General features: G+C 46.2%; 1 protein-coding gene across 1 annotated transcript in view; it reads right to left on the bottom strand.

Moving 5' to 3' along the window:
• Positions 1-13104, bottom strand: part of LOC112215221 (integrin alpha-5) — a 95048-nt gene that overhangs the window by 45475 nt on the left and 36469 nt on the right. The window contains exons 3-19 of the mRNA XM_042299929.1: positions 11687-11787; positions 11461-11467; positions 11138-11260; positions 10548-10609; positions 10376-10421; positions 10122-10247; positions 9796-9840; positions 9499-9542; positions 9316-9372; positions 8606-8658; positions 8001-8206; positions 7669-7860; positions 7516-7561; positions 6380-6449; positions 6200-6243; positions 1675-1730; positions 1094-1251 (exon numbers count right to left, since the gene is read on the bottom strand). Coding sequence (XP_042155863.1) covers positions 1094-1251; positions 1675-1730; positions 6200-6243; positions 6380-6449; positions 7516-7561; positions 7669-7860; positions 8001-8206; positions 8606-8658; positions 9316-9372; positions 9499-9542; positions 9796-9840; positions 10122-10247; positions 10376-10421; positions 10548-10609; positions 11138-11260; positions 11461-11467; positions 11687-11787 — 1436 coding nt within the window. The remainder of the gene's footprint in view (positions 1-1093; positions 1252-1674; positions 1731-6199; positions 6244-6379; positions 6450-7515; positions 7562-7668; positions 7861-8000; positions 8207-8605; positions 8659-9315; positions 9373-9498; positions 9543-9795; positions 9841-10121; positions 10248-10375; positions 10422-10547; positions 10610-11137; positions 11261-11460; positions 11468-11686; positions 11788-13104) is intronic.

Genomic DNA, 13104 nt, shown 5'->3' with positions numbered 1-13104 from the left:
AACCTACATATATAGGTTTTGAGGACACAGTATGTTTTACATGAGTTATCTTGCTGTTATTAGTCCCAACCGTCACCTCCATTCAACCCCTCCCATCTATCTCTTAACACCATCCATATTGGATTTCTATTTGACATATATTTTTCAGGGGTGCATTAAAATCTTTTTAATGAATTTATCTTATTAACACCTTGTTCTAGCTAGATATTTGTGTAGGTAGCTATCAAGTAAAGACCATGATATATCTAGCTAGCTATTTGCTTCACAAAAGTTCTGAACCTTCCTATTCTCATTGTTTCTACAGATTGGATATTGAAAATAAACATTTTTGCTAAAAGTATTATTATATTATTGATCGATTGACTATGACTTTTCAGTTCGCCCAGTAGTGTTATCTGTGACCAAAAACAAGCTACATATGGACAGTACCAAAACAAGTGATTTAATGATTCTGCCTCTTCGCAGCAAAATCTGCTGGGAAGGTTGTCTATCCCATATAAATTACATTATGTTGGTTGCAAGAATTCTGTATAATAATTTACATTGAAAAATTCTAAGTTTTGAATCTAGCATCATTTTGCATATCAGTTCAAAAAACATGTTTATTTTTATTTTTTATTGAACCTTTATTTAACCAGGCAAGTCCGGTAAAAACACATTCTTATTTACAATGGCGGCCTACACCGGCCAAACCCGGACGACGCTGGGCCAATTGTGCGCGGCCCTACGGGACTCCCAATCATGGCCGATTGTGATACAGCCTTGATTCGAATCATGGGGTCTGTAGTGACACCTCAAGCACTGAGATGCAGTGCCTTAGACCGCTGCACCACACGGGAGCCCATGTGCCATGGAATCAGTACGTCAAAAATCTCTTCCCAACTATTTTGCAATCTATATGGCACGGCTGTCAATTATTTGGTCCTTAAATGAAACGGGTATACTTTTTTATTGATCACAATTTTCTTTAACCAATGATGGTCTTTAATGCCGGGCCGACAGACCAGTTCTTACCTTTTCCCTTCCACTTTCCTCTTCCATTTTTGTGGTAATGGTGCAATTACTTGGTTGTAATTTTGGGTAGAGCACTTACCCTCAGGTAGATCTTGGTCTCGTGACACACACGCTCTCCGCTCCGCACTCTCACACTCCTCTGAAGCATTGCCTGCTGGGAGTCTACAAACAGAGCCCTCTTCACCCCTCCCTTCTGCATGTGTTTCAGATGGTCCAACTGCACCTCTACCAGGAAGCCTGGAACACACACACATACACACAACCATGAATGTGCTATTGTTTTACACACCATCACATTAAAACTAACTTGCATAATCTCAAGCGAATAGAGAATCCAGACTATGTAGTTTGTTTACCATATGGCACCTAGCACAGTAACTATATGCATAGAGGGCTGATTAGTGGAATAATTGCTGGGGTTGTGTATGAACAAAGAGGAGCCTAGTGCTTTGATTTTAAATCATTAAAAGGATCAGAGCAGATATGGGGATTCTGGAAGCCTGACACTGCTCCTACATCTTTGTCACAATACAATACAAAGCATCAGCAAAGTCATTCAACATACACCACGTTGTGTGCACATCTGATATTCGTGTGCAATTGAGAGTTTGTAATATGGTATTGTATGTCATCTGGACCAGATGTGGACAGTCGGCTCACCTAGGTTGTCTGGTAGGTACTTCCCATTGGCAGAGAGGCAGAAACTCAGGTTGACACTGTTTAGAACAGAGGAGAGACAAAACAGAGACACGATAAGGGAAGCATTCATGGCACAAACAGCATACATGTAAACGCACAGACATCTCACTCATTCACTCTCTTCCTCCCATACTTGCTCTTCCTCTCAAATCCGCCTTCAGATATCTAACAAGACAAGCCAAGTGGTATAATGGGTAACACTGTATGATATGAAGGAATGGCTAGTCATATGGGTAATGTTAGGAAAGGCATCTCTATGGTGTAGCCAGCCAAGTTAATAACATGGCGTGTCCCCCCATCCTCAGCTCTCCAGCCTGGAATGGCTGAGTTAAAGAGGGTGAAATTGAACATCATCTCATGTATCCCCACAGACAGGACAGTCAGTCAGTGTCTGTATGTGTACGGGCTCAGAGCTCTCTCTCTCTCCCATGACATCAGTCACAGATTCCAACAGTCCGCAAGGCAAACCCAAGCCCTTTACAACCAAACCCTCACTGACTGGAAAGAAAGAGTGAGGTGGCGATGGGGGAAAAAAGGGAGCAAAACAGAGTTAGTGTTGATAGAATACAAGGGAAGGAAGAAATAAAAGAGAATGAAATAGACACCCTCTTTCTGTATCTATCTAGGAGAAACCCCTCTGTTGTGCTCCTGTGTCTGTGTTTGTGTAGGAGTGTGTGTCTGTGTCTGTGTAGAAGTGTGTGCCTGTGCCTGTGTCTGTGCCTGTGTCTGTGTTTGTGTAGGCGTGTGTGCCTGTGTCTGTGTCTGTGTAGGAGTGTGTGCCTGTGCCTGTGCCTGTGTCTGTCTGTGCCTGTGTCTGTGTTTGTGTAGGAGTGTGTGTCTGTGTCTGTGTAGAAGTGTGTGCCTGTGCCTGTGTCTGTGCCTGTGTCTGTGTTTGTGTTTGTGTAGGCGTGTGTGCCTGTGTCTGTGTCTGTGTAGGAGTGTGTGCCTGTGCCTGTGCCTGTGTCTGTGCCTGTGTCTGTGTTTGTGTAGGAGTGTGTGTCTGTGTCTGTGTAGAAGTGTGTGCCTGTGCCTGTGCCTGTGCCTGTGTCTGTGTCTGTGTCTGTGTTTGTGTAGGCGTGTGTGCCTGTGTCTGTTTGTGTAGGAGTGTGTGCCTGTGCCTGTGCCTGTGCCTGTGTCTGTGTTTGTGTAGGAGTGTGTGTCTGTGTCTGTGTTTGTGTAGGAGTGTGTGCCTGTGCCTGTGTCTGTGCCTGTGTCTGTGTTTGTGTAGGAGTGTGTGCCTGTGTCTGTGTCTGTGTAGGAGTGTGTGCCTGTGCCTGTGCCTGTGTCTGTGTATGTGTCTGTGTTTGTGTAGGAGTGTGTGCCTGTGCCTGTGCCTTTGCCTGTGTCTGTGTAGGAGTGTGTGCCTGTGCCTGTGTCTGTGTCTGTGTTTGTGTAGGAGTGTGTGCCTGTGCCTGTGTCTGTGTCTGTGTTTGTGTAGGAGTGTGTGTCTGTGTCTGTGTAGGAGTGTGTGCCTGTGCCTGCCTGTCTGTGTCTGTGTAGGAGTGTGTGCCTGTGCCTGTGTCTGTGTCTGTGTTTGTGTAGGAGTGTGTGCCTGTGCCTGTGCCTGTGTCTGTGTCTGTGTTTGTGTAGGCCTGTGCCTGTGTCTGTGTCTGTGTAGGAGTGTGTGCCTGTGCCTGTGTCTGTGTCTGTGTAGGAGTGTGTGCCTGTGCCTTGCCTGTGTCTGTGTCTGTGTAGGAGTGTGTGCCTGTGCCTGTGTCTGTGTCTGTGTTTGTATAGGAGTGTGTGTCTGTGTCTGTGTAGGAGTGTGTGCCTGTGTCTGTGTCTGTGTAGGAGTGTGTGCCTGTGCCTGTGCCTGTGCCTGTGTCTGTGTTTGTGTAGGAGTGTGTGTCTGTGTCTGTGTAGGAGTGTGTGCCTGTGTTTGTGTAGGAGTGTGTGCCTGTGTCTGTGTAGGAGTGTGTGCCTGTGTCTGTGTAGGAGTGTGTGCCTGTGTTTGTGTGTGCCTGTGTCTGTGTCTGTGTAGGAGTATGTGCCTGTGTCTGTGTAGGAGTGTGTGTCTGTGTTTGTGTAGGAGTGTGTGTCTGTGTCTGTGTAGGAGTGTGTGCCTGTGCCTGTGCCTGTGTCTGTGTTTGTGAAGGAGTGTGTGCCTGTGTCTGTGTAGGAGTGTGTGCCTGTGCCTGTGCCTGTGCCTGTGCCTGTGTCTGTGTCTGTGTAGGAGTGTGTGTCTGTGTTTGTGTAGGAGTGTGTGTCTGTGTGTCTGTGTAGGAGTGTGTGCCTGTGTCCTATGTGTGTCTGTGTTTGTGTAGGAGTGTGTGCCTGTGTCTGTGTAGGAGTGTGTGCCTGTGTCTGTGTAGGCCTGTGTGTGTCTGTGTTTGTGTAGGAGTGTGTGTCTGTGTCTGTGTAGGAGTGTGTGCCTGTGTCTGTGTAGGAGTGTGTGTCTGTGTTTGTGTAGGAGTGTGTGCCTGTGTCTGTGTAGGAGTGTGTGTCTGTGTCTGTGTAGGAGTGTGTGCCTGTGTCTGTGTAGGAGTGTGTGCCTGTGTAGGAATGTGTGTCTGTGTCTGTGTAGGAGTGTGCGCCTGTGTAGGAGTGTGTGTCTGTGTCTGTATAGGAGTGTGTGCCTGTGTAGGAGTGTGTGCCTGTGTCTGTGTAGGAGTGTGTGTCTGTGCCTGTGTAGGAATGTGTGTCTGTGTCTGTGTAGGAGGTGTCTGTGTGCGCCTGTGTAGGAGTGTGTGTCTGTGTCTGTATAGGAGTGTGTGCCTGTGTCTGTGTAGTGTGTGTCTGTGTCTGTGTAGGAGTGTGTGCCTGTGTCTGTGTAGGAGTGTGTGCCTGTGTCTGTGTAGGAGTGTGTGCCTGTGTCTGTGTAGGAGTGTGTGTCTGTGTCTGTGTAGGAGTGTGTGTCTGTGTCTGTGTAGGAGTGTGTGCCTGTGTCTGCGTAGGAGTGTGTGCTTGTGTCTGTGTAGGAGTGTGTGCCTGTGTCTGTGTAGGAGTGTGTGTCTGTGTCTGTGGAGTGTGTGTCTGTGTCTGTGTCTGTGTAGGAGTGTGTGCCTGTGTCTGTGTAGGAGTGTGTGTCTGTGTCTGTGTAGGAGTGTGTGTCTGTGTAGGAGTGTGTGCCTGTGTCTGTGTAGGAGTGTGTGCCTGTGTCTGTGTAGGAGTGTGTGCCTGCACAGGAGCATCTCCACATCCTGATGCTTCCCAGCTGTGTTCCAACACCAAACAATAACTCATTCAAAAGCAGCTGGCAAACTTCCCGACCCCTCCCTCCCTCCATCTCCCCCTCTATCCCTCCTTCCCTCCACCCCCACCTGCATCCCACCATCACCTGGCAATGCAGGGGGGGGGGAGCAGCAGACACACCAACACAGTGTCAAGCATGTTGGGCAGCACAGCCAGAGATCAGAGAAACGCTGTTCTGTTCTGTTTCGGCTCCCATTGGATGGTAATGAGTACCATGCTGCACATTCACTGCTCCTCTCGAAGAAACAGAATCTGTTATGAAGTTGCTATAACAACAGGTCACCAACACCACCAGATAAGCCTGACTGTCTCCCAAATAAATAACATGATTAGTCTTGAGGGGTGATGCAGTATGTCCTCAAAGGGACTTCCTGTCTAATTACAAATGAGAGCTAGTTTTGAGGAACTCCTTCCTGTTGTGCCAAATGTCAATCAAGCAGCAGTTAGACAACAACACCCTTAGATAATGGAGTCTGCACCTGTATTCACAAACTGTCTTAGAGTAGGGGTTGTTGATCTAGGATCAATTTACACTTTTAAAACATACTGAAAAAGATAACATGGACAGGGAGACCTGATCCTTGATCAGCACTCAGGACCTGGAGATGAGACAAGTACTCAACATGACACAGGTATGATGCAGTTCTTACCAGGAGACAGGTATGATGCAGTTCTTACCAGGAGACAGGTATGATGCAGTACTTACCAGGAGACAGGTATGATGCAGAACTTACCAGGAGACAGGTATGATGCAGTACTTACCAGGAGACAGGTATGATGCAGTACTTACCAGGAGACAGGTATGATGCAGAACTTACCAGGAGACAGGTATGATGCAGTACTTACCAGGAGACAGGTATGATGCCATGTTTACCAGGAGACAGGTATGATGCAGTACTCAACATGACACAGGTATGATGAAGATCTTACCAGGAGACAGGTATGATGCAGTACTTACCAGGAGACAGGTATGATGCAGTGTTTACCAGGAGACAGGTATGATGCAGTGCTTACCAGGAGACAGGTATGATGCAGTACTTACCAGGAGACAGGTACGATGCAGTACTTACCAGGATACAGGTATGATGCAGTGTTTACCAGGAGACAGGTATGATGCAGTACTTACCAGTTGACAGATATGATGCAGTGCTTACCAGGAGACAGGTATGATGCAGTTCTTACCAGGAGACAGGTATGATGCAGTTCTTACCAGGAGACAGGTATGATGCAGTTCTTACCAGGAGACAGGTATGATGCAGTTCTTACCAGGAGACAGGTATGATGCAGTGCTTACCAAGAGACAGGTATGGTGGTGTTGCCGTTGTTGACTGAACAACTCTTCTCCTCGGGGTTGATCATTGTGGGATAGACGGTCAAGGAGGCACTGGTGAGACAGGTATGATGCAGTTCTTACCAGGGATCTGTGGTATGAGATGGGAGCAGAGGCTGAAGTTACATATGTTGACTGGCAGACCTTCTCCTCGGGGTTGATCATTGTGGGATAGACGGTCAAGGAGGCACTGGTGTTGACGATGGGCCGGGATCTGTGGTACATTAGATGGGAGCAGAGGCTGAAGTTACATATGATAGAGGCAGACCTTTGGGCCGAAGTTACATATGATAGAGGCAGACCTTTGGGCTGAAGTTACATATGATAGAGGCAGACCTTTGGGCTGAAGTTACATATGATATAGGCAGACCTTTGGGCTGAAGTTACATATGATAGAGGCAGACCTTTGGGCTGAAGTTACATATGATAGAGGCAGACCTTTGGGCTGAAGTTACATATGATAGAGGCAGACCTTTGGGCTGAAGTTACATATGATAGAGGCAGACCTTTGGGCTGAAGTTACATATGATAGAGGCAGACCTTTGGGCTGAAGTTACATATGATAGAGGCAGACCTTTGGGCTGAAGTTACATATGATATAGGCAGACCTTTGGGCCGAAGTTACATATGATAGAGGCAGACCTTTGGGCTGAAGTTACATATGATAGAGGCAGACCTTTGGGCTGAAGTTACATATGATAGAGGCAGACCTTTGGGCTGAAGTTACATATGATAGAGGCAGACCTTTGGGCTGAAGTTACATATGATAGAGGCAGACCTTTGGGCTGAAGTTACATATGATAGAGGCAGACCTTTGGGCTGAAGTTACATATGATAGAGGCAGACCTTTGGGCTGAAGTTACATATGATAGAGGCAGACCTTTGGGCTGAAGTTACATATGATAGAGGCAGACCTTTGGGCTGAAGTTACATATGATAGAGGCAGACCTTTGGGCTGAAGTTACATATGATAGAGGCAGACCTTTGGGCTGAAGTTACATATGATAGAGGCAGACCTTTGGGCTGAAGTTACATATGATATAGGCAGACCTTTGGGCTGAAGTTACATATGATAGAGGCAGACCTTTGGGCTGAAGTTACATATGATATAGGCAGACCTTTGGGCTGAAGTTACATATGATAGAGGCAGACCTTTGGGCCGAAGTTACATATGATAGAGGCAGACCTTTGGGTAAACCTCTTAACTCAACACTTTATTTTAAAAAAAACAATCCCTCAATAGTTTGACAGATAGAAGGTTATGAGTAAAATTAAATTACCTGTACAAAATCGCCTTGTCAACTCCGAAAGCACCAACAATAAGATCTGTTGTGAAAAGACATTTCTAGTTCATAGACTACAAGTAAACACAGTATAAGCACACTCAGAACTATGAGAGATGTTTTTTTAAATTCACTGGTCTTGTCACTCACCTGGGTAGCCATTCATGTCCTGATCCTTAGCACCTCGGAGTGAGAATCCAAAGCTGGCCGGCACTGTGCCTGAAGCCCATTGGCCAGCTATGACCTGAGAGGGTGTGTTCCTGAGCCCACCGGCGAATCCGTTGTAGATGAGAACCAATCCCTGCTGGTCCTCTCCACCGAAAGGACAGCTGATGGCCAAGTCTACCAATCAGAGAAGAGGAGAGAACAGAGAGAACAGAGAGAACAGACACACAAACGGTCCATAAGAGGGAAGGTTTCACTTTTCAATCAAATAACGCTTCTGTCCCTTAAAGCCCCAGTATTACCACCACACCTCTCACCATTGTATCCATCCAGGTTGAGGTCTCCCAGAGGTGCGATGGTGCTGCCAAACCTCCCAAACACCTGGGTCCCGGTCAGGTTGAGAGTTGGCTCCAGGTCCAGTGGTCCACGCTGCAGATAGAGGTACACACGTCCCACCTCCTCCAGACGGCCGTCTGACCCTCGGGTCATGTACATGGGAGCTCCCACCAACAGGTCAGACATGCTGAGGGGAGGAGAGAGAAACACACGGTCACAGACATATACAGACTAATGTGGCAAATTCAGGAAGCTTTCCTAAAATTCCCAGGTTTTCGAGAAATCTGGGAATTTCTGGATTCTTTTTTACAATTTCTCAACCCTAGTACACACACAAAAGACACATTTCCCATAAAAGTAGTCATTGGCTCAGAAAACCAGTCTCACCACCACCCATATCATTAAAAAGGGTGAGAACGCCACTATGTCAGCTGTTTGAGAACCGACTCCTACTCATTCGTCATTATTGATGTTGACTGAGTTTTCCCATAACATTATTGGATAAATTAAATCTTGCTCATGGGCAAGAACATACTGTACGACAATGTTTCATTAGAATGTGATGTTCGACTCCTCGAGAACTCACCCGTCGTTATTGATGTCGGCTGTGGACACAGTATACCCAAAATAGGAGCCCATCTGAGAAAACATCAAGACATCATGTCACATTCCTACAACATCACTATCTATCTGGGGTCAAAACGGCTCAAAATAGAAAAGCTGCTTTTAAGCAAAGGGGCTTCTATGACATAAATTATAGTAAATCTACTTGAATTAAGAGAGATCCTGTAGAAGAGACTACTAACAGAGACAAAATGGTCAATGAAAATGATGGTGCTTGCTTGGTCTAGCTTGAAGCTGTTAAGTTAAGTCTTTTTTGTCATGTCTGTATAATCCATTTTTATCTGAAGTAGCAAAGACACAGAAAACGCTTAATTCCCAGACTCCCAGGGTAAGCAAATACATGTATGATTTTATTTATTCAGCTGAACCAATCAGCACCATTAAAAGGGGCTCACGCTATTTCCATTCCATTTGTAGAAAGGATCATGCTGCTCATTTGGAGAAAATTGCTTCTGCACTTTAACTTCAATAATTATGCTTTACAGCAAACCACAGATGGCTTGAAATCCAGTTAGCAGAGACTTGTAAAGGAAATTATTGTTCTTATATCACCAGTGTTCCAGTACACACTGACTCAGGAAATTAAGAGTTGCCACGAGAAACAGCTAGTTATGGAACCGCAGTCTGTCTGAAAAAAACTGTTTTGAGTTTGAGATGAGGTTTGTGGCTTACCTGTTCGCCAGTGTAGTTGAGCATGGACTTCAGATCAGTGCCATTTAAAACAGACACCTGCAGAGAGCAGACACACACACAGAACACATGGTCAAAATCTCTGAGGTCCAACATATGTATAGTGTATTAGGCCTGTGTTACGATATTCCACTCAAAATGAGAGCGGTGATGAGGTTTTCTTACCAAACCATAGAGCATGACCCCTTTTGGGACCCCAGCCACAACATCTGAGAAGTGCACAGACAGGGGGAAAACAGAGAAAAAATGGAAGATTTAGGAGGGGAAATATCACAAAGGTCACAGCCGTCTGGAACTCTGAGAATTCCAGCGATCGCAGTCTTTCCAGCTTAGTAGCGGGACAGAATTGTGTAGGTGAGTTCAGTTTGAGTTCACTTCAGGTATAGTAAACAATCTGAACCCTTTAATGGCTGTCTGATGTGCAGCCAGGCCTGTGGAAGTCTGCATTACAGATGTCTTTACCTTCCACGTCATCTCCACTGAATTCCCCAACTGCAACAGAGTAACCTGCAAGGCCGCAAGAGAGAGCAGACATTAGTCATATGATATCAAGCATTCAGAACCTATACACCTCCACTACTCCTGAAGTGTAATCTATGGATAAAGACATGTACTTTGCCCAACTTTGCATCTATCCGCCTTTTATCAGAGGTCAGAGGGTTAGAGGGAATGTGGTGACGTTTCCAAATCATAGTTCTCAGACTCGAGTAGCCTACACAGGAAACCAGCATGTTTGGAAAGCAAGGGGATCACGGGAGTGATAGAATTACGAGAGAGGAAAGTCTTACCGTGGTAGCTGTCGTCATATTTGATCTGAGCCTGTCTGGTCTGGGTCTGTCCCTCCACAGACTGCATGAAGTACCCTGGATAGTAGGCCTTGATTATCTCCTCTTTGGCTGCTGAGATCACCTGACCTGAGGAGACACATGAAGCAGGAAACAGGGAGTGAATGGAAAGTTTCTCTCAGGTTTCACTCAAATAACTTCAGAATATTGCTACAACTTATTTGCTTGTGGTCCAGGAGGGTTGTCAGACCCTGTACCTTGCCAGAAGAAGCTGCCTGGTCCTCCAAGCACCACTTTCCCATCCTGAAAGCGAGAGAGCGAGAGCAACAGAGAGAGAGACAGAATCATGAGAGAGATCATGTGTTTGCAATCCATAGTATTTGATAAACCTCTGGTACTGAACTGAGAGGAAGTGTTTAGGAGTGTTACCTTTGTGAAATCAGCACTGAATCCCCCCTGACAGTAGCCCTGACCACCCTGGTTAATGAATTCTGAAATAAACAGAGGCAAAGGTTGAATAATCAGTTTTATACATGAATGTTTCTGATTTGAAAAAGCTAATTTAAAGATCCATAAATTGCCTCATATTAAACCAACACTTCAGAATGTAGATATTTTGGAAATATTTTTAACCTTGACGTGATGACTCAACTGGGTATTTTGAACAGAACCAAGCCAGCCAGCCATTACCAGCAGTAGGGATACATTTGGTCAATACGGGATAACATAGTTGACTGCATCTGATAAAGGTACATTCTTTCCCCACAGCCAGTGTGTGATGTCGCTGGAATTGTTTACTCAGTAGGGGTACTTGAGACCATATACATCCCTTCTGTTGTGGCCTTCAGGCGCAGCACTTAACCCCTGTCTAATAGCCTGCTGTGTGGACAGCTGCTGTGTCAGAGGTAGGCCACAGGAGTAACCTGTAGTGTAGGGTAGTTGGGTAGTGGGGTATTCGGTCGGCAGAGAAGAGCATTAGAAAATGGATGACATCTTTATGAAAAACCAAGAAGGATTACCTGTGCGACAGGGAGCATATTCCACAAACTTGGTGAAGTTCTTGACAGAGAGGTAGCAGGTTCCCGTGGTATCGGACTGTGGCTTTTCTGCTTTGGTTCTCCAGGAGTAGAGGGGGCACAGGCCTATATGGGGGGGCAGAGGAGGGTTAGTTGTTTTTCAGGTACAACAACACCCTGTGTAACTCGATGGAGACCCAGAGAGAGGTTAATGTTACATCTAGAGAAAAGTCACAAATGTAACCAAATCCAGGTCACGTCCCTCACAATCATCAAAAGAAAAACGACAGTCGTCTCCACTTCAATGTCACAGGAGCATAAAACACTTCTCCTCTGAGAGACACAGTGGAGGGGAAAACTGTAATAGTCACAACAACATGATAGACAAAGACCTTTAAGAAGTTTAAGACAAACTTGGAACAATGAATATATACAACCCCTTGACATGAACGCCAGACATCATAACAGTTGAGGGACTCTGGGCTATAGAGACCAACGTTGAAAGTAAACTGACTTTCTCAACCTGGTCTCAGTCTCTGAGTGTCGTCTTACCAGAATGGTGTCTCCGTGGGAACGGATGGTGGCGCCGAACCACTGGTGGGACTTGACTTCAGCCTGGTAGTCTGTGCCACTGACAGTGACTATGCGGTCCCCTGGGAAGAAGACAAAACAACAACTAAACTGAGTGTATGAGTGATGACTGAAAAAAGGGTAATGAAACATTGTAGTTCTACTCTTGGAGGCTCCAGACAACGTCATCCAGACATCTGCTACTACAGGACTTACTTACTGCATCATTAAACACAAACACACATCAAGTTTCTCATGAAGAACTTTCCAGAGAGAAACGGAGGAAAACTAGAAGGTATTTGGTGCTCACCAGAGCCTTATATTCCTCATTATTCCTCATTATATTCCTCATGGCTCTGGTCCTCACTGTTCAGATGTCAACCTGAGTTCTCTGACTGGTCCAGCTCTGGGTGACCACACTGAACCTGACTCTGTTTGGCCACCTGGCCTGTAACCCAGACCTCTACTCCATCACTGTCTGAGACCCAAATGGCACCATACTCCCTATATAGTGCACTACTCTTGACCAGAGACATGCACTATGTAGGGAATAGGGTGCCATTTAGGATTCAGCCTCTGTGACAGGACAAGACATGGCTGCAGGAGTCAGGTTCAAACAGGTTCAAACAGGACGTTTTATTGGCAAGACTGATGCAACATCTGTGTTGCCATGGTGAGAAACAGAATCCAAACAAATCGGTTTATACAGTGTACATACCGTGAAACATCCTGTAACAAGTATTCTAAACGCTTGGAATTCGGACTACAAGACGTATCCAGTGGAACTTGTACCCAGCAACCGCACCCCAGCCCACTTCTTTTTCCCCACTAATATTCTCCAGCGCTAAACCACAAGTGTTGCAACAGAGCCATATCTATCTGCCGGGGAAGGGGGCCTGGTGGTGTGAGCCAGAGGTTGTGACCTGTGGATGTGAGGAAAGCAGGCTGTGTTTCAGCCTCCTCTGCAGGCTGTGTGTCAGCTCTGGGTGAGGGCCTGCTCTGCTCCATGTCTTGGTGGAAGGAAAGAAAGAAAGAGGGGGGGACTGTGTCCAAGGAAAACAAACGCTCTGGCTCTGCTTCTTCCTAGCAACCTCTTAGGCATGCATCTCTCTCTCGCAAGTGTTCCCTCTCCACTTTCTGTCCATCCCTTTGTACATCACTCTCTCTCTTGTTCTCTCTGTTCCTTTTTCTTCCCCTCTCCTGCTTCACTTCCTCCTTCTCTCAGGGAGTTTGGTCTCCCCCTGGCCTGGAAGGAAAGCAGTGGGGATTAGGGTCCTTTAATAACGTCACAGTAGATATAACGTCACCAGGCTTCCCCTTCAGCATTACTCATGGGCTCACAGCACCCCTGTTCCCTACCATAATACATGTGGTCACCTCCATCATGTGTGGAAAGACAC

This window comes from Oncorhynchus tshawytscha, linkage group LG16, assembly GCF_018296145.1.
Source record: "Oncorhynchus tshawytscha isolate Ot180627B linkage group LG16, Otsh_v2.0, whole genome shotgun sequence".
NCBI lineage: Eukaryota > Metazoa > Chordata > Actinopteri > Salmoniformes > Salmonidae > Oncorhynchus > Oncorhynchus tshawytscha.
Note: the sequence above shows the minus strand (reverse complement) of the source record. Positions and strands in the feature narration are given on the sequence as shown.